The 18,883-nt window shown below is 38.8% G+C and overlaps 1 protein-coding gene across 1 annotated transcript in view; it reads right to left on the bottom strand.

Annotated features, from left to right (window-relative positions):
• Positions 1-893: 893 nt before the first annotated feature.
• The window catches only part of LOC139479683 (tartrate-resistant acid phosphatase type 5-like), a 30,968-nt gene continuing 12,978 nt past the window's right edge, over positions 894-18,883 (bottom strand). The window contains exons 5-7 of the mRNA XM_071262527.1: positions 16,732-16,879; positions 1,850-3,513; positions 894-1,705 (exon numbers count right to left, since the gene is read on the bottom strand). Of these exons, the coding sequence (XP_071118628.1) occupies positions 3,265-3,513; positions 16,732-16,879 (397 nt within the window). The 3' untranslated portion in view covers positions 894-1,705; positions 1,850-3,264. The remainder of the gene's footprint in view (positions 1,706-1,849; positions 3,514-16,731; positions 16,880-18,883) is intronic.

Below are 18,883 nucleotides of genomic sequence, written 5' to 3'. Positions count from 1 at the left end.
ACCCTAACCCTAACCTAACCCTAACCCTCACCCTAACCCGCAATTTCGACCAAAATGGTCAAATCGCCGTAGGAGTCTCAGACTTTGCAGGACGACTCCTCAGGTCACGTTGAGCATTCTGAACTGAACATTTTTCGATTTGGAGCCAATGTTACGGTTGACTTTGGTGGCCCATAGCTCCGCCCCCAGAAGTGATGAGGGGTCAAGGACGGTGTAACCTTAACATGGACCATGGAAAGAGGAGCTGAAAATGAAATTTGAAAACCAGCGAGTTGAAGGAAAAATATCCACCACTGCCTTTAATAATCACTATCATGCATCATCCCTTCTGGTTATTACACTAAACTTGGCCCAAATCTAATGTATCCGGTTTAACTTCCTAACTGATGATCTCTGGCCCATTTTTATATTGTGATGTTAACTAATACTTTCTGTTTTTAAATATTCTCAACTAGTTTTAAATCGAATCTGTGATACTCTAGTTACTGTACTGTATTTGTTGACAGCTTTTTATTTAGGCTAAATATATGTATTATTAATGTATAACTTCTCGTCATGATATGGCTGAAATACTGCCCATGTGATGTTACATATTAACTCACCTTACACACTAACTCACCATCTCACACAAAGACAAACCATACTTGCTTTAAAAGGCAACTATGCTTGTGGTAAAAGGCAACCATGCTTGTGGTAAGAGGCAACTAACGGGATCGGGTGGTCAAGCTCGTTGACTTGGTTGATGCATGCCATCTATCCCAATTGCATTGATTGATGCTCATGATATCAATCACTGGATTGTCTGGTCCAGACTCGATTATTTACAGAAAGCCATTATATTGCTAGAATATTGCTGAGTGCAGCGTTAAACAACAAACCACCCAACAAAGACGAACCTAAATGCACATAAAATCTTTCTTTATTTCAACTTTTGAAAATATTACAAATTCATGAAAATAATAAATATGCTGCACCATCCCGATTCTAAGTATCTATTCTACAACTTGAATATAACTTACAGTCACTGATGAGGTATATTGTACAACTTCATGGAGTGTCAACAGAGAAACAAGCAATCAAACACACAATCTTCACAGCAGACATCCAGCCCCATCTTTGAACTTCCATGTATCCCCCTGTATTTGAAGCCTCATTGAGGTGTAGGATCAGATAGTTATTTCTTCACTATAGTAAAACGAAACACTTTGCTACATACATTTGTATTTCATATAAGCAAATTATTACAGTTATTTATTTGGTTTCTAACATGGGTGTAGTAAATTGGAAATATATAAAAAATGTCATGTTATTTATATTTTGCTATTTTGATGTCGGCAAATCCATAAAAAGTTAATCACCTGATGCAATACCAATATTCCAGATAATAATTGCATTAGTTGAATCCAACCAAGAATTTCTTTCCGAAATCAAATGCTAACTGAAAATAGTTACTTTGCCTGTGAGAGCTATATGAATGGAATGTCTACGAAAAAATAATATTCAAAATAATAATCATTATTGATTAAACTTTACTTGTTCATTGTCTTGTTTATTCACATGCAGAATGATAACAATTATTACCATATGACGAGGATATTTCCTTCTTCCCCCCCAGAGAGTGGAGGCAAGTCTACACCCTGCCTGCTGACAACTTCCCCCTAGAGAGTGGAGGCAAGTCTACACCCTGCCTGCTGACAACTTCCCCCTAGAGAGTGGAGGCAAGTCTACAACCTGCCTGCTGACAGCTTCCTCCTGAAGAGTGGAGGTAAGTCTACATCCCCTGCCTGCTGACAGCTTCGTCCTGAAGAGTGGAGGCAAGTCTACACCCTGCCTGCTGACAAATTCCCACCTGGAGAGTGGAGGCAAGTCTACACCCTGCCTGCTGACAACTTCCTCATGGGAAGTAAGGTTGAAACAATACATCTGTGCACTGGTGCATTGTGGGTTTTCATGCAATGATACGACACATGATACATTTTTTACTGTATCAATACAAGACAATACACTTGTTAAGATAAATTATTTACTACTCTTTTAATTACATCGTTTCACCTCTAATGGAAGACAAAAACAGTTATCAGCTGTCTACTTATGTATCATAAAGTCATTGTATATGTCAGTAATCTATTTCTTGTAACATAAAAACAAATCAAGTGAGTAGGATAAATCATTCTTATATAATTACTGTCTTCTCCAGTGTGATTGCAAAATCGCAATGCACAGGTCGACGTTAGATCATTTCCTGACTTCTGCGGTGAACAGGCTTGAGTGTATACCGGTAAGTTCAGGGTTACATCACGTTTCAGTCAATCTGTTTTATGACCTTTTGTGAATATATTATGTTGTGAACCAAACAAAATTGTTCTCATTGTCTGTCTGTCTGTCTGTCTGTCTGTCTGAGCCATCAGACTTGGGTCAGTTTAGTCTGGTACATACTATAGTCTTAAATCCCATTGCTCTAGGATTTAACTTGGCCTGGTGATCTATAGTTCCGAACAACACCTGCCAGCAAAGAGAGAACACCCCGTTGATAAATCCCTGTGGTGATAGTGAAATACCAAGGCAGTTTCAATACAACAATTTCCTGCCCGATATAATTAAACTTGCAGTCTAAAATCAACTCAGTACTCACCAATACTTTCATTTAAGTACAATAACAATAATTGTTTTTAAAAGCAATATTTTTCTCATCAAATAAATAAAAGCATGGGAAACTTAAATCTCCCCACATTCTCGATAATACAGAGTATTTTATCTCCATTCTGTTATGATATATATCTAAGACACATTCACCATCATAGCTTTATTTTGAACCATATTTGCGTCATTCAAACAGATTGCACTCACATGCGGCAATTTCCGCCGACCTCCCACACCATGAATTTCAAGACACGATTCACACAAAAGAATATGTATCCTTTCAGAGAGAAACTGGACCGAAATTAGAAACAGTTGACAAAATTGATCATAAGATCAGCGCAAAGACCGATATCCCTGAGGAAAAATGACATGGTTCACAGATTCGTTTTTCAGAGAATGTCAATTAAAAAGTGTAAATCTAACGTGAAATCCCGGGTTGCAAACATATTTTTTTTAAATTGTTACCTTTCACAAAGATCAAAATGAAAAGATACCAAAATTCTTATATAAATCCTCTGCAAAATTAGCACTGGGGATGGTAACAAGGCTTTAATGACAAATGGGTCGACGGTATTTATCAGAACAGAACAGAGATATGACAGACTGGATGATCCAGATTGACAGTTACTGTTTCCTGGGGAGTACAACAGTCTGGTACAGGACATCCCCATTGGCCTGGATGTAGGTCACAGTCATGTTCTGTGGGGTGGCCTCGGCGTACACAAACCCCCCCTTGGAGAAGGCATCAGCCCAGTGGAACTTGGAGGTGCTGGGGGGTACGGCATCCTTGTGGGCGGTGCTGGGGTCCACAAAGTTGGCGGAACCGGACAGGATGTAGTCCAGCGTCAGACCGTTCCTTGTCTCCTGAAGGTGCTGGAGTGAAGAGATTGGCAACATCAACCTCCACACAACATATATTGATAATGAGTAATAAAAAGCAGATTTTGTACAGGTGCTCAATCTATGTAAGCAAATGCAATTTATTGTGCAGATTTATGTCCCTTGCTTTGCCAGAATCTAGAAATAATAAAACATGTGCTTGTGTGTCTCATCCAAGCTGTAAACGTCTCAGACCTGTTCTACCGCTATTGTATTTTTCATCTTTCACTGGAATAGATCTGAGCAGAGTTGAAGGACTTTCTAGCTGAATATTATCCGTCGTACTGATCTGATCAAGATGGATGCACAACTCTTTAGAGCGAACTAAATCGGGTAATTTATCTCCATGTATTGTTATGTTGGATTGTATAAATACGGCGCGTGGATATCCAAGTGTAATTGCTAATTTATTGTAAAGAATTACACCTTTTTCTCCAGCGCTTAAAATCAGCATCCCATTTGACTCATTTTGTGTGAGACTAATTCCATTAGGCTTAAAAATTTCATTATTGAGTGAGCATATACTGTAATACCCATCAGGTATAATAATGGTTTTTTTCTACTTAATATAGACATCTCATTATTACCTCTCACAGTATTTATGTTGGTCCACCTCGGGTAATACGTTACATCACATAGGGCGACTTCGAGTTGACCAGCCGAGTTATCGATAGTATGAAGCAGTTGAATAGACTGACCATTTGTTATTCCCGGGAGTGTAACATACATATTAAATATACAATGATACTATATCATAACGTAAATATGGAATCGAGATACATTACTAACCAATCGATTATAGTAACTGCCTCTGGTTATGATTTTATCGTTAAATTCCCTGATATCTTTGAAAAATAAAGAGTCACTGCAACTAGCGATAAAATGGTGCATGATTGGTTTCACAATCCGATGCAATTTTGGCAGAATCAGTTAAACTTTGCCATATGGTGTGCCACAACGGGATGTGGCGTATCTCTTTATTCTCCAGTATTTGAACTAAATAAGTCTGTTATAACATTTCAGGTGTACTATCAGATTAGGCGTATACTTTAAGAAATTAGTGCTCCATTACCGCAGGATCGAGCATGGAATTCCACAAATAAACCGTACAATAGGTTCGCGTATGAGCGTATTTGTCAGGAATTTAATATTTCTAAGAGTAAAGATTGGCGTATTTAAGGAATTAACCATGGTCTAGGTGTTCCGTACAGCGGACAAAGAACTGTTAAAGAAATCAGCGATGATTTAATTAAAAAAACTCATCAACCATTCGATCCATTTAAGTTGTTACAGAAAAACATCTTTTTGTAAGATTGCATAATCTTAATCATGGCTGGGAACTTTCGAGTAACGATTGGAGAGGTTCTCTTATGAGTTTTAAGGGTGGTTTGGCTTATATTGTTACAAAATTTATACAAATGAACGATACCGCAAACGCTTGGAATGAATTTCTTAATGATAAAACGGAAAATAATTTTACTAACCCAGGAGTTGTAAGAGTTAATGAATCCATAAGAACTTATGTATGGGCAATTCTCTGTGCACAATCGTAAACCCGAACGTCCATTATCGGTTCTGGGACGGCGCTCGATGCGCAAAAACAGTTTGTCGCAAACGTGGAGGCCGCCATTAATTCACCAGTTGACATACCATTGTCTATAAAACGTTATCAAGATGTATTACAGTGCGCTCAATCCAAAGTGGACTACGTTTATGCACCAGGACTATACATGTCTCCGAGTAATATGGAACTTAAGATCGGTCAAGAATTAATAAAGCAAACAAACACAGGCGAAACGGGAATAGTCAAGCCACAGTAACCACAACCATCTACTAACGCACAACCACAAGTGCCACCGCATATTGCAGCTAAAAATCAACAACATATCGATGAAAAAACAGCGCTTGTATTAGGTGGAGTCGCGGCTGGTTTACTCATGATTTGGTTAGCGAACAGATTTGGTTAAATAGTTCTTAGCGGATACGTACAACAGACCTGCAATTGCTACGATCAGTGCCCACAAGTTTTGACTAAGCCAAGTGGTGGTCTTAGCTAATAAATTCAATAGCCAGGAAACTATACTCCCTATTATACCGGGAAGTGCAGCCGCGGCTTTCTCAGCCAGCTTTCCCAGTGCTGAACCTAATGCTTTTAAATGCTTTTTTATCCACTCTTTTATACCATCCCTATTAGTAGGTGGTGCACTACCACCTGTACTGCCACCGGTTAACGCGAGAGTCAAAGTCGATATAATAAATCCCAACACGGTTAAAATACTGGCAACGGTTATTCCCTGTTCTCTGAACAATGTTTTAATTTTATCGGCCAGTGTAGTGTCATCGTTGAGAAATTGATCGATGGTTTCTAGAATTTGACTGATTTGTGAACGAAGTGCCTTTCTATTACTGGAAGCAGCCTCTAGGCGGGGCGATCTTTCCTCTTCTAAGTTACGCAATCTTTCCGCTACGCGGCGTCTACTGAATTCATCGCCCGCCTGTTCAAGTTTTGTTTTCTCATAAGCTATATGCTTGTCGATCTCGGATAGCTTGGCTATATTATTGATGAGTTCTCCCCGCATTGTTCGCATTGCCTTGTCAAGACCTCGTAATTCCCTAATACTGAACTCCGAATACGTGGAATTATCATAATAGGTATCCAAGATTTCTCCGAGTCCGTCCGAGGCCACCTTCGAGGAAGCTTCCAAATTATCTATGTTACTGAGTTCAGTACGCACAGTACTAAGAACCTTAGTAGTCTTCGCGGAAAGTTTTGCTTCTCGTGAGTAGTCCACAAAACCTAATTCATCACGAACAGTGCTGATACCGTGTTTAGCGGCTATCGTAGGCAAGGCTAGGGGCTTACGAGTACGAGAATTCATAAGATCAATATCCGGAGCGCCACGCAGTCGCAATATTCCTTTTCTATCTATCTCAAACTTTGAATAGTCACAATCAATAGGACTATCATCTTTAAAGGTATCGTAATAATCATTGACGGTTGATTGTAAAAGTTCATCGTTAAGTTTCATGCCACCAAAGCTGGTTTCATCAGTACCCTATCGTAGGCAAGGCTAGGGGCTTACGAGTACGAGAATTCATAAGATCAATATCCGGAGCGCCACGCAGTCGCAATATTCCTTTTCTATCTATCTCAAACTTTGAATAGTCACAATCAATAGGACTATCATCTTTAAAGGTATCGTAATAATCATTGACGGTTGATTGTAAAAGTTCATCGTTAAGTTTCATGCCACCAAAGCTGGTTTCATCAGTACCCTATCGTAGGCAAGGCTAGGGGCTTACGAGTACGAGAATTCATAAGATCAATATCCGGAGCGCCAGGCAGTCGCAATATTCGTTTTCTATCTATCTCAAACTTTGAATAGTCACAAACAATAGGACTAACATCTTTGAAGTTATCGTAATAATCATTGACGGTTGATTGTAAAAGTTCATTGTTAAGATTCATAAAGCTGGTTTCATGAGTACCCTCTTCGATTGTACTAGGGTTATCAAAATCATCTAGATTGATATCATCCATTTTTATATTAAACATATGGTTATATAATTTCAATATAACAATGTCTTCGCAATACGGACGCAAGTTAAACCCACAACGTAGACTTCGAGATCCATTAGGGGTCAAAGCAATTCGTCAGTCTGTAACTATAACTAATAACCCGAGTACCATCGATCAGAATCAAAGGCTTCTGGTTCGCTTTCCTAATCTGGGCGCACACGATGTGTTAGTTCCAGGAACTGTCCGACTAGCATTTACGATTATTTTTACTTCTACCAACGTTAACAGGGAGCCCGTTTAGAACATAGGTCGTGCTAGCGTTAAGAAAATTGCCATTAAAATTAGCGGTAATGAGGTTTTGAGTATCGACGATAGCCATGTATACTATTGTTACATGGATCTCTGGAGAACGGATAAAGAGCGGGAAAAATTACAATACCAAGGTATTTGTAATCGGAACACATTAAGACTGCGTGTAGATGCTTCTAGTGGTGATGGTACCGTCGTAAAAGATCAGGCCGTTGCCGACGCATTACGTAACCGATTCTATATTCCCCTAGACTTTGAATTACAAGATTCCCACATGCCTTTTTATCAAGCATCCCTAGGCGATAGGTTAGAATACGAACTCACTTTTAATGACTACGGTAGAGTAATCAAAACCGATGGTGAAGATGCTAGCTATTCCATTGACAATATCTCGCTGGAGTACCATATGATAACAGATCCTGAATTAGCCAGACAAATTCGTAACCAGTATACCGGAAGTTTAGCCATTTTGTACGATCACGTGCTGCGACACCGAAAGATCACGAGGGACAAAAAAGATACGATGTGGAATATGAATCTAAACATCCCTACGAGGTCGTTGAAGGGTATTTTAATGTTGTTTTAGGACCCCTCCGATGCATTTAAAAGAAATACCGAGAAGTTCTACAATCCCAAGATTACAAAAGTAGAATTGACTATCGAGGGTGTTCCTAATCAACTATATAGCCAAGGAATGCTAGCGTATCACCAGTGGGATGAGATTAAAAAACTTCCTTCTATAAAACGAAGCTCAGAAGTTATCGCGGTCGTGAAAGATCTGTCTCTCGGGAGTGTATCGATGGGTGAATACCTCACCACGAAGTACGCGCTATGGCTCGACATGCGAACAACGGATGATGACCAACTACACGGCAGTGGTAGGAGAATAGAAAATGCCAGCGAGGGTGTCACTATAGAGAAAACGAAGCTCCAGGAATCAGCTGGTAAATTAAACTTACATTTGTACGTGATTATGGATGAGCAACTTAATATACAGAATGGACGATTCGTGCAAGCAATCTATTAATAATCTTTTACCTAAAAAACCACACTGCGCTATCATATGCGGGCAAACGGGTTGTGGAAAAACAGCTTTTACTCTAGATATTTTACAAAGTCATTATCGGAATGTTTTCGATCATATTATTATTCTGTGCCCGACTATAAGCGTAAATAAAACATACCTATCAAGAGATTCGGTAATGAATGACCACGGGGTACACAGAGTCGATCCGGGCGATCGTTTACAAGACTGTTTACGAGTATGTCACGAAAAATACAAAGGAGAATCAACCCTTTTCGTAATAGACGATTGTAGCGCGAGTAAAGACATCACAAAAAAGAAAGATATGCTTTCGTATTTAGCATTCTCCGGTCGGCATACTCAACATAGCGTTTGGGTACTTACTCAAAATTCAACTCTGTCCTGAAAGATCTAAGAGAGCAGACCAAATGGGTAGCACTGTTTCATTGCAAAGACTTAGATTCATTCGAGGAATGTTTACGCAAAAATGATGTCATTTATACCAAGCTCGAACGAGATAAGGTCAGAAAACTGTTAGTGGCAACGAAGCACTGTAAACTCGTATTAAAAAACGATCAACCAGCTGCTTATGCAATTGCTTAGCAAAATGTGGCAAAATTATAGCAAAACGTAGCAAAAAAGTAGCAAAATGTAGTAAAGTGTGGCAAAAATGTAGCAAAATTATAGCAAAATGTGGCAAAATTATAGCAAATATAGCGAAAAAATACGATAAATTGAACATTAGCGGTTAATATGACATAATGTGGTTTGAAATTCTCATTCTTTCACAACAGTTTATTATTACGGGATGTATTGGATATGCCATATTATATTATGTTAGACTTAAATATCTCCTTAGGTATTACATTATGGAATGCGACGAACTCATCTAACAAATGCTCAAAGATGAGCCTGATGAACATGCTGAAGTAGTTACAGATAAATCTTTAGATAAACATAGAGAAAGACTCGCCGCTTTGGTAGCCGGTGGAAAATGTTCCCAATATTTTGGGGAAAATTATACCAACGAAAAAATTTATAACATGACCGACGAAGAAATTAAAAAACTGTACGAGCGTTACGAGTCTAGACTGGGAGCTACCATGACTAAAACAATAGGTTCGGCTATATTACAACTATACACAGGCGTAGCTAGTACGTTTCTCCCTATCCCGGCAGAACATCGCATGTATTTATGCGAATCTCTCGAGAAAAACCCATTCATCGAACACGCTATAAGCTCAGTGAGCTGTGAGTTTTATCATAGATACGGAATGTTCATAGCTCCACTCACCACAGCCTTAATAACGGCTTGGTATTGTCAATTTAAACCTACGTGCCCACTTAATAATAATGGAGACTCAACAGGTGACACCACAACAGATTGCGGAAACGCAACAACAAGTGAACAAGGAAATAATAACCCCGACTGCACAACAGATAGTGAATGAGGAACCACAGATTGTGAATGCACCACAACCACAAACAAAAAAACAACCCAGAGTTACTAGGAAAAACCAAAGGATGGGAGGACTCGCGTGCAAAGCGAAACTAATAATAATTCAAATATTGATCCGATTAAAACATGGGCACTAATAGGAGTTGCTGGTATAGCTGCTGTATGGTTGTTTTATAAGACCGGAAAAGAGAAAACGTCATCCCCGATGCCGAACAACAAGTTCAATTAGAGGTTAGCCCCCATATGATGCTATAAGAAGCATGACTACTCCAGTTACAGACAGTAAAATGTTGGTAAACGCAACGTATCATTCAGTGGTGGTCACCGGCTTGGCCATTGGCTATGCCCGTATGGCTAAAATGATTACTAAAGCCACACCTCCCAAGCTAGATTTTAATGGTTATGATATCAGTATGTCCGTTCTTCATATAGGATTGGCTATGGCTACAAAGGATATGCTCATCAAGCAAGGGCTTATCCCAGAAGACATAATGAAGTAATTAAACATTTGAATATTTTATATTCATATAATATGGCATCAATTGCGATGATGGTCGGTGGAGCTATTGTTAATGCTCTTGCTTTTTCGGGGAGTAATTTTTTATTTTCTAGTATGAGAGGTTCGGAGCAGAAAAGACATAATAAAGCTTCAGAACAACAAGTATTTGTCACAAAGTGACGAAATGTCCCCCGCCTGTATATACACCATAGTACCAAATATGAAGACAATCCAGTGTTTAGTTCTTGAGATATCGCGGCAATAACGTTTTCCAACTCCAAAAGCAGATTTGCCTGCGGTGACCTTGAAAATGGGGTCAAGGTCACCAAAAGCGACCCAATACCGAGACCAACAATGAGTCAGTTTTATACACCGTCAGAGGCTCAAAAGAACCGCAAGGTCATATTCATCATAATCGGGTTGACTGGTGTCTGCAGAGTCTGTATATACACCATAGTTCCAAATATGAAAACAATCCAGTGTTTAGTTCTTGAGATATCACGGCAATACTGTTTTCCAACTCCAAAAGCAGATTTGCCTGCTGTGACCTTGAAAATGGGGTCAAGGTCACCAAAACCGACTGGTGTCTGCAGAGTCTGTATATACACCATAGTTCCAAATATGAAAACAATCCAGTGTTTAGTTCTTGAGATATCGCGGCAACAAACAGGTGGGACGTACGGACGTACGGACGTACGGTCGTGACTACTATATCCCCCGCTTCACGCTTTCGCGCGGCGGGGGACAACTAGAAAAAGCTCAGTCACAATGGGCCAGAAATAGGACATTAAGATTAGATTTTATTCATGAAGAACTGCGTAAGGAAGGACATTCAATTCAAACGTTTAAGGATGTCGAATCTGCCATGCATGACTACTTCCTCGTTTATGGGAAAAAACTTGACCCAATACGGAGACCAACAATGAGTCAGTTTTATACACCGTCAGAGGCTCAAAAGAACCGCAAGGTCATATTCATCATAATCGGGTTGACTGCTGTGGCTATTTATAGCTACACAATAACTACGCATAAACCATGACCTAGTTAGGAGAGTCAGAGTGACAGCTAATCAATAAATAACGTTGACTGCTTATGTTAGGCTTGGCATGCATTTAGACAAATTATACTAGAAGTGTATATTTATCTCAGAATGGCGAGAGGCACATCAACATGTAAATTCATACGCATTGGCCGATCACAAATTTGTAGAAAGAGCTGTATGTCGGATTTCCATTGCAATTAGAAAAGGGCACATTAATTATTCGTGTTCTGAATGTGGGATTGGGGTTAAAGGTAGTTACTGTTTATCTAAGAGTCACGGTGCTGACAAGAAACGGTTTCAAATTATTTATGAGAGGAAACAGGCTTACCGAAATGAGATAAACAGATTGAGTAAAATTCAAACCAATTAGACATTAGTTCACATGTACATGTATTTATATATCACAATGACTTATGTTGTCAGAGAGCTGAAAGCTTTAGCAAAGAAACGTGGTCTACGTGGATATTCTCGAATGAGAAAAGCTGAATTGATCGATTTACTCAGTTTGGAATACAACAAACCCCAGACTGTTAGAGAACTCAAAGCTCAAGCAAAAAACAGTGGGCTGAGAGGTTATTCTCGAATGAGAAGAGCTGAATTGATTGCTTTACTAGATAATAATGATGTTGATAATAAATCAGTTGACGATGTTGATAAAAAACAACAAGAATTAATATTTGTACCAACATCCGCCGCGTTGGTAAATATCTAAGAGGTTGGCAGATGGATATTAATTCCAACATGGATGTTAATGATGTTAAGCCCATCATATCGAGCATAATTAACGAGGAGTTAGATGATTTACATAGTATAAAATACCAGCTGACGATTAAAATGTCATTGAGTAAAAGTATCACAGACGATAACACCGAATATACCGAACCATATTTCCGAAGCAATCAAGAAGTTATAACCGAATCCGATACTATAAACACATCATTGGATACATCAATTCAGAGGATACAGGAAACTGGACTAATAGAGGTTCGGGTTGGGGTGTGGATAAAATCGATAGTTTATATTTAGATATAGCAAATTATATGCCCTTCAAAGGTGGACACCAATATCACAAATTGAAAAGGTGGAAAAGCAAAATAATTTGGCAAAAAATGTTTTCGGACATTCTAAAGGAATTGTTGTACACAGGATAAGCTCCGCTCCGGAACATATTCCCACAATCAATTCATTTCTGATCGAAAAAGATGGAAAATATCATTATACGTGGATAAAGAGTTTAAACAGGCTATTACACGATCAAACAAAACATGCTAGAAAGAAATATTTCTGCGAAAGATGCCTACATGGGTACAGCAGACAAGATCTATTAGAAGCGCATAAAGAAGACTGCAGAGGTGTTGGACAGACCGCTTATCAGGATCGATAGGCCTAAAGAGGGAAAAAATATATTAAGATTTGAACATTATTGTATTCAAATGCCAGTACCGTACGTAATTTACGCCAACTTCGAAGCATTATCAAACCCATAGAAAAAAATCAAGATAATAATACATACAAAACTCAAGAACATATTCCTTTTGGGTTTCGATATATAGTTGTAAGGTATGATGGGAAAACAAACCCGCCCGTGATTTACAGAGGTCGTGATGCAGCGGGAAAGTTCCTAGAATATCTACAAAATGAAGAGAGAATAATCAGGGAAAATTTATCGCGTAAGAAACCCATGCGTATGACGAGGGATGATTGGAGGGCCCACAAGAAGTCAACGAGTTGTCATGTTTGTAATAAACCCCTGAATGGGGATTCCCTAAGAGATCATTGCCACGTCACGGGTAATTATCGGGGAGCCGCGCATAACGAGTGTAACTTGAAACTAAAAATGAATTCTCAAACAATACCCATCCCCGTTGTGTTTCATAACCTTAAAGGATATGATTCTCATCTCATAATGCAAGCTATCTCAAAGACCGACAGCGGTTTAACGTGCATCCTAATAATATGGAAAAATATATATCGTTCTCGACTAAAACTATACATTATACGGACAAGGATGGGAAAGCTAGAATAAAGCAAAGTAATGGGCTTCGATTCATAGACTCCATACAGTTTCTGTTATCTTCCCTGGACAATTTAGCTAATGCAAACAATCCCGATGACTTTGCGATAACAAATCAATATACCGATAAGATAACTCGTCATTTGTTGCTGAGAAAAGGTGTATATCCTTACGAATATATGGATGATTGGTCTAGATTCCACGAAACTAAATTACCACCCCTTGAATCATTCTATAGTAACTTAACAGAATCTAAAATAACAGATGCCGATTATGAACACGCTCTAACGGTGTGGGATAAATTAGGTTGTAAGAATTTAGGCGATTATCACGATCTGTACTTAAAAACGATGTACTGTTATTCGCCGATATATTTGAGATATTTAGAAAGACATGTTTAAAACAATACAGTTTGGACCCGGCATGGTACTATTCCAGTACCGGACTATGGTGGGATGCATTGTTGAAGAAGACCGGTGTAGAACTAAAACTACTCACAGATTACGATATGCACTTGTTTATTGAGAAAGGATTAAGAGGTGGTATATCGATGGTAGTGAAAAGGTATTCTAAGGCTAATAATAAATTAGTGGAAGGATAAGATCCGAGTAAACCGCACACGCATATATTATATGTCGACGCCAACAATTTGTACGGATGGGCTATGAGTCAACCTTTACCCACGGGTGGTTTTGAGTGGGTCGATGATGTCGATGTGAATAATATTGAAGCGAATAAAAGGTAAATACTAGAAGTTGACTTGGAATATCCAAGTTCGTTACATAAAGACCATAACAGTTATCCGCTAGCTCCCGAAAGATTAATGGTTAATAAAGATTGGATGTCGGAATATCAACACTCCTTGATGGGTAATACAAGGTTAGCTAACGTAGAAAAACTTGTACCAAATTTGATGGATTAAACAAAATATATAGGTCACTACAGAAATCTCCAGTTATATCTATCGTTAGGTATGAAACTTAAGAAAATACACAGAGTTCGAAAATGATGATCAAAGCCCTTGGATGGAGCCCTATATAAGGTTGAACACAGATTTAAGAAAGATAGCTACCAGCAATTTCGAAAAGAATCTATATAAGCTCACGAATAACTCAGTATTTGGTAAAAATATGGAGAATCTAAGGAAGCGTGTTGATGTTAAATTAGTCAGATCTAATGAGGAAGAAAGACTCAGGAAACTTATAGCCAGTCCCGCTTTTAACAGAAGCAAGATATTCGATAACGACTAAGCCGTGTTTCATATGCAGAAGAGTAATATAAAATTCAACAGACCGGTGTACGTCGGTATGAGTATTCTTGACTTGTCAAAACACTTAATGTATGACTTTTATTACAACGAACTTAAGAAGCAATACGGCGATAGATGCGAGGTGTTATATACCGACACAGATTCTTTGTTGATGGAAATACAAACCGAGGATGTGTTTAAAGATATGGCAGAAAAAATAGATATGTAAGACACGAGCGATTACCCTAAAGATAATCCACTGCACAGCGTAGTAAATAAAAAGGTGTTAGGTAAGATGAAGGATGAATGTGCTGGGACTCCTATAGCCGAGTATGTTGGATTAAGACCTTAGATTTATTCTATAAGGAAGTCCGATAATGGAGAGATAAGAAAAGCTAAGGGTGTTAAAAAGTATGCGGTGAATAAGCATATCAAACACGAACAGTATAAAGAAGCATTATTCAACGGTAGAACGTTCAAACACGAGATGAACTCTTTAAGAAGTTACAATCATAGGATATATGGATTAAGAATGAACAAGACATCATTATCCCCCTCAGATACAAAGAGATGGATTGATAAGGATGGTGTAACTACCTATGCTTATGGTTATTTAGGGCGGTAATACCGTACCGTCGGGAACTATGAACAACTCTTCTCGTACAAATGCCCTGCCCGGTCCATCTTTTAGATAATAAAGAATAGGCTCTCCTTCCTTCATAACCAATCGACTAATGTTATATGTCTTAAGAGACCATATGGGATCGGTTGCGCGACGTAGGCCTCCTCTGAGTTCACCGGGCTGGTATAAATATCTTACCCTTACTCTATCCGGAAGTTTTTGTTCTTTGCCTCTCCTTGGTGCTGAAGATTCGGAAGTCACATATTTCATTTTAATCGCATCGCATGGTTTCTTCCCTATTAATCTTGTCACTTCATTATTCAGCGCTGATACAACGGCTGATAATCGTTTCACCCATTCGGTTGATCTCAATCGCTTGGATTTCATTTCGATCCCACACTGATAGCCAAACAAACGTTCCGCTAATGTCCAGTTAAATATTTCGACAATAGCTGACTACGGTGGGCCTCTCTTTCACCACGCCTGATTTTGACATCATGCTTTGTTAACAGTTTAGTTATTGATCCCATAAACTCGCAACCGGGATCTACTTGAAATAGCTTAGGCCATTTTAGTGGTTGATGTTTATATATGCGGCTCAGTGCATTAGCTACTTCTGTTGAATCTTTCGAGGTTAATGGCTCAGCCTCTTTGTATCGACTAGCCACATCCACTACGGTTAAAGCGTATTTATACGTTTTGCGTCTTACCTTATCATGGGGAAGAAACAAGAGGTCAGTCTGATGAACTTCATTCGTTGTAAAAATATCAAACTTCTTCCTCGGTATATAACGCGGTGCCGGCAAATATATTTTGCCACATCGCTTGTTTCTTTAACCAATCCTTGGCCACATCTTTAGATACATTAGCCACGACGGCTAATTTTTTTATTGCTCCTACACCTTTCCAATATCCTCGTGGGCTATAGTAAATTTTATTCATTATTAATCAATATTGTTATTTCTGTTAATATGACTTTCGTTAAATCGCATTGTCGTTTTTACATAAAAAATGCCACTTGTAGTAAGTATATAAATCCGGCTCCAGTGGAGTTGCGGCAGAACCATCATTACCTATAAAAATTTATATCCAGGTGGTGGTCAATTTCACTTAATCTCATGACTATCGTTGAATCGCATAATTATTTTGGCATAAAAAATCCCCCCTGTAGTGGTGGTATAGGTATATAAATCCGGCTCCAGTGGAAGTGAGCCAGAACCATCATTACCTATAAAAATTTATATCATAGACTCCAGGTGGTGGTGAGCTAGAGTCAATTTCACTTAATCTCCTGACTATCGTTGAATCGCATAACCATTTTGGCATAAAAAATGCCACCTGTAGTGGTAGTATTGGTATATAAATCCAGCTCCAGTGGAAGTGAGCCAGAACCATCATTACCTATACTACTCCTTATATGTCTTGTGAGTGTGTATGTGGTGTGTGTGAGTGTGAGTGTGTGTGTGTGTGTTACCTGCAGGTTGTGGTCATGCCCACACATATGTCCGTTAGCCCTGTACTTCTGTAGCATGGGCAGGAGCCCGTCAACCAGACAGCCCGTGGGGCCGTGCTCAGCGATGGAGTACACCGGGAAGTGGCCAGTAGTGAACAGGTAGGTGGCCCTGGAACACCGGCACGGTACATGATGTTCACACTTCTAACAGTCACAATATAACTGGCACATAATATTCATAAATATAATAACACATATATATATAACCCCTCTAGTCTTCCAATCAATTACATCCTAACACAAACCACCCCATGCTTGCCGTAAGAGGCAACTGTGCAAGTTGAAAGAGGCGACTAACGGGATTTGGTGGTCAGGCTTGCTGACTTGGTTCATGCATGACATAGGATCCCAATTGTGTGGATCGATTCTCATGATGTCAATCACTGAATTGTCTGGTCCAAACCGTCATATAGATGGAATATTGCTGAGTGTTGGGTTAAACAACAAACAAACCATGAAGTAATCATCCCCATGCATCCATCATAAACTGACAACATATTCCCTCACCCATGTAAGTATAATAATAATAACAACAACTGTTATAACCCCCGTCACTGGATCAGTGTGCACTCAAGTAACGTTCTCTGCTCCCTGGGGAGTATACAACCTAAGATGCCTGTTAGGCACTTAAAGTGTAACAACCACATTGCCATCTCATACTACCAAGTACCCATTCTCTGCTGTGTGAACAGAGGCACATTTCAAACAAAGTCACTTATCCAAGGAGTCTTAAACTGACAACATATCTTGTATGTTCTATGTTGTATATCACCCAGTCTTGAGTGTTCTATATTGTATATCACCCAGTCTTCTATGTTCTATATTGTATATCACCCAGTTTTGTATGTTCTATATTGTATATCACCCAGTCTTCTATGTTCTATATTGTATATCACCCAGTTTTGTATGTTCTATATTGTATATCACCCAGTCTTCTATGTTCTATATTGTACATCACCCAGTCTTGTATGTTCTATTTTGTATATCACTCAGTCTTGTATCTTCTATGTTGTACATCACCAAGTCTTGTGTGTTCTATGTTGCATATCACCCAGTCTTGTATGTTCTATGTTGCATATCACCCAGTCTTGTATTGTCTATATTGTATATCACTCAGTCTTGTATTGTGTATATTGTATATCACTCAGTCTTGTATGTTCTATGTTGCATATCACTAACTCTTGTATTGTCTATATTGTATATCACCCAGTAGTCCTGTATGTTCTGTATTGATATCACTCAGTCTTGTATGTTCTATGTTACATATCACTCAGTCTTGTATTGTCTATATTGTATATCACCCAGTAGTCGTGTATGTTCTATATTGCATATCACCCAGTATACGTAGTCGTGTATGTTCTATATTGTATATCATCCAGTAGTCGTGTATGTTCTATATAGTATATCACCCAGACTTGTATGTTCTATATTGTATATCACCCTGTAGTCGTGAATGTTCTATATTGTATATCACCCAGACTTGTAGTGTCTATATTGTATATCACCCAGTAGTCGTGTATTTTCTATATTGTATATCATCCAGACTTGTATGTTCTATATTGTATATCACCCAGTAGTCGTGTATGTTCTATATTGTATATCACTCAGTCTTGTATGTTCTATGTTGCATATCACTCAGTCTTGTATGTTCTATGTTGCATATCACTCAGTCTTGTATTGTCTATATTGTATATCACCCAGTAGTCTTGTATGTTCTATATTGTATATAACCCAGACTTGTAGCAATGCTTCACTAACTCTGCTTGGGCTGCCCATTGTTTGTTGATTAATCGGACGCTCAGTCAATCAGCACTGGTGCACTTGTGTAAGTTCTCCTTCACATTTCTACACATTTTGGACACTTGATTTTAAGCAAAACCCAATTCCATCTTTGTGATTCACTAACATGAGTCCATTGTAGGTATCCTCACAGTCACCTTACCTGATTTTTGCGTCACAATATCTGATAATGATACAGTAGTATAGGTAATGGGGGTTCTGCCGCAACTCCACTGGAGCCGGATTTATATACCTTTATCGCTACTACAGGTGGCATTTTTTATGTCAAAATGATTATGCGATTCAACGATAGTCATGAGACTAAGTTAAATTG

The sequence above is a fragment of the Haliotis cracherodii genome, unplaced genomic scaffold (assembly GCF_022045235.1).
Source record: "Haliotis cracherodii isolate W230 unplaced genomic scaffold, xgHalCrac1.p SCAF_4, whole genome shotgun sequence".
NCBI classification, from domain to species: domain Eukaryota; kingdom Metazoa; phylum Mollusca; class Gastropoda; order Lepetellida; family Haliotidae; genus Haliotis; species Haliotis cracherodii.
This window is presented reverse-complemented; position numbering and strand designations above follow the sequence as displayed.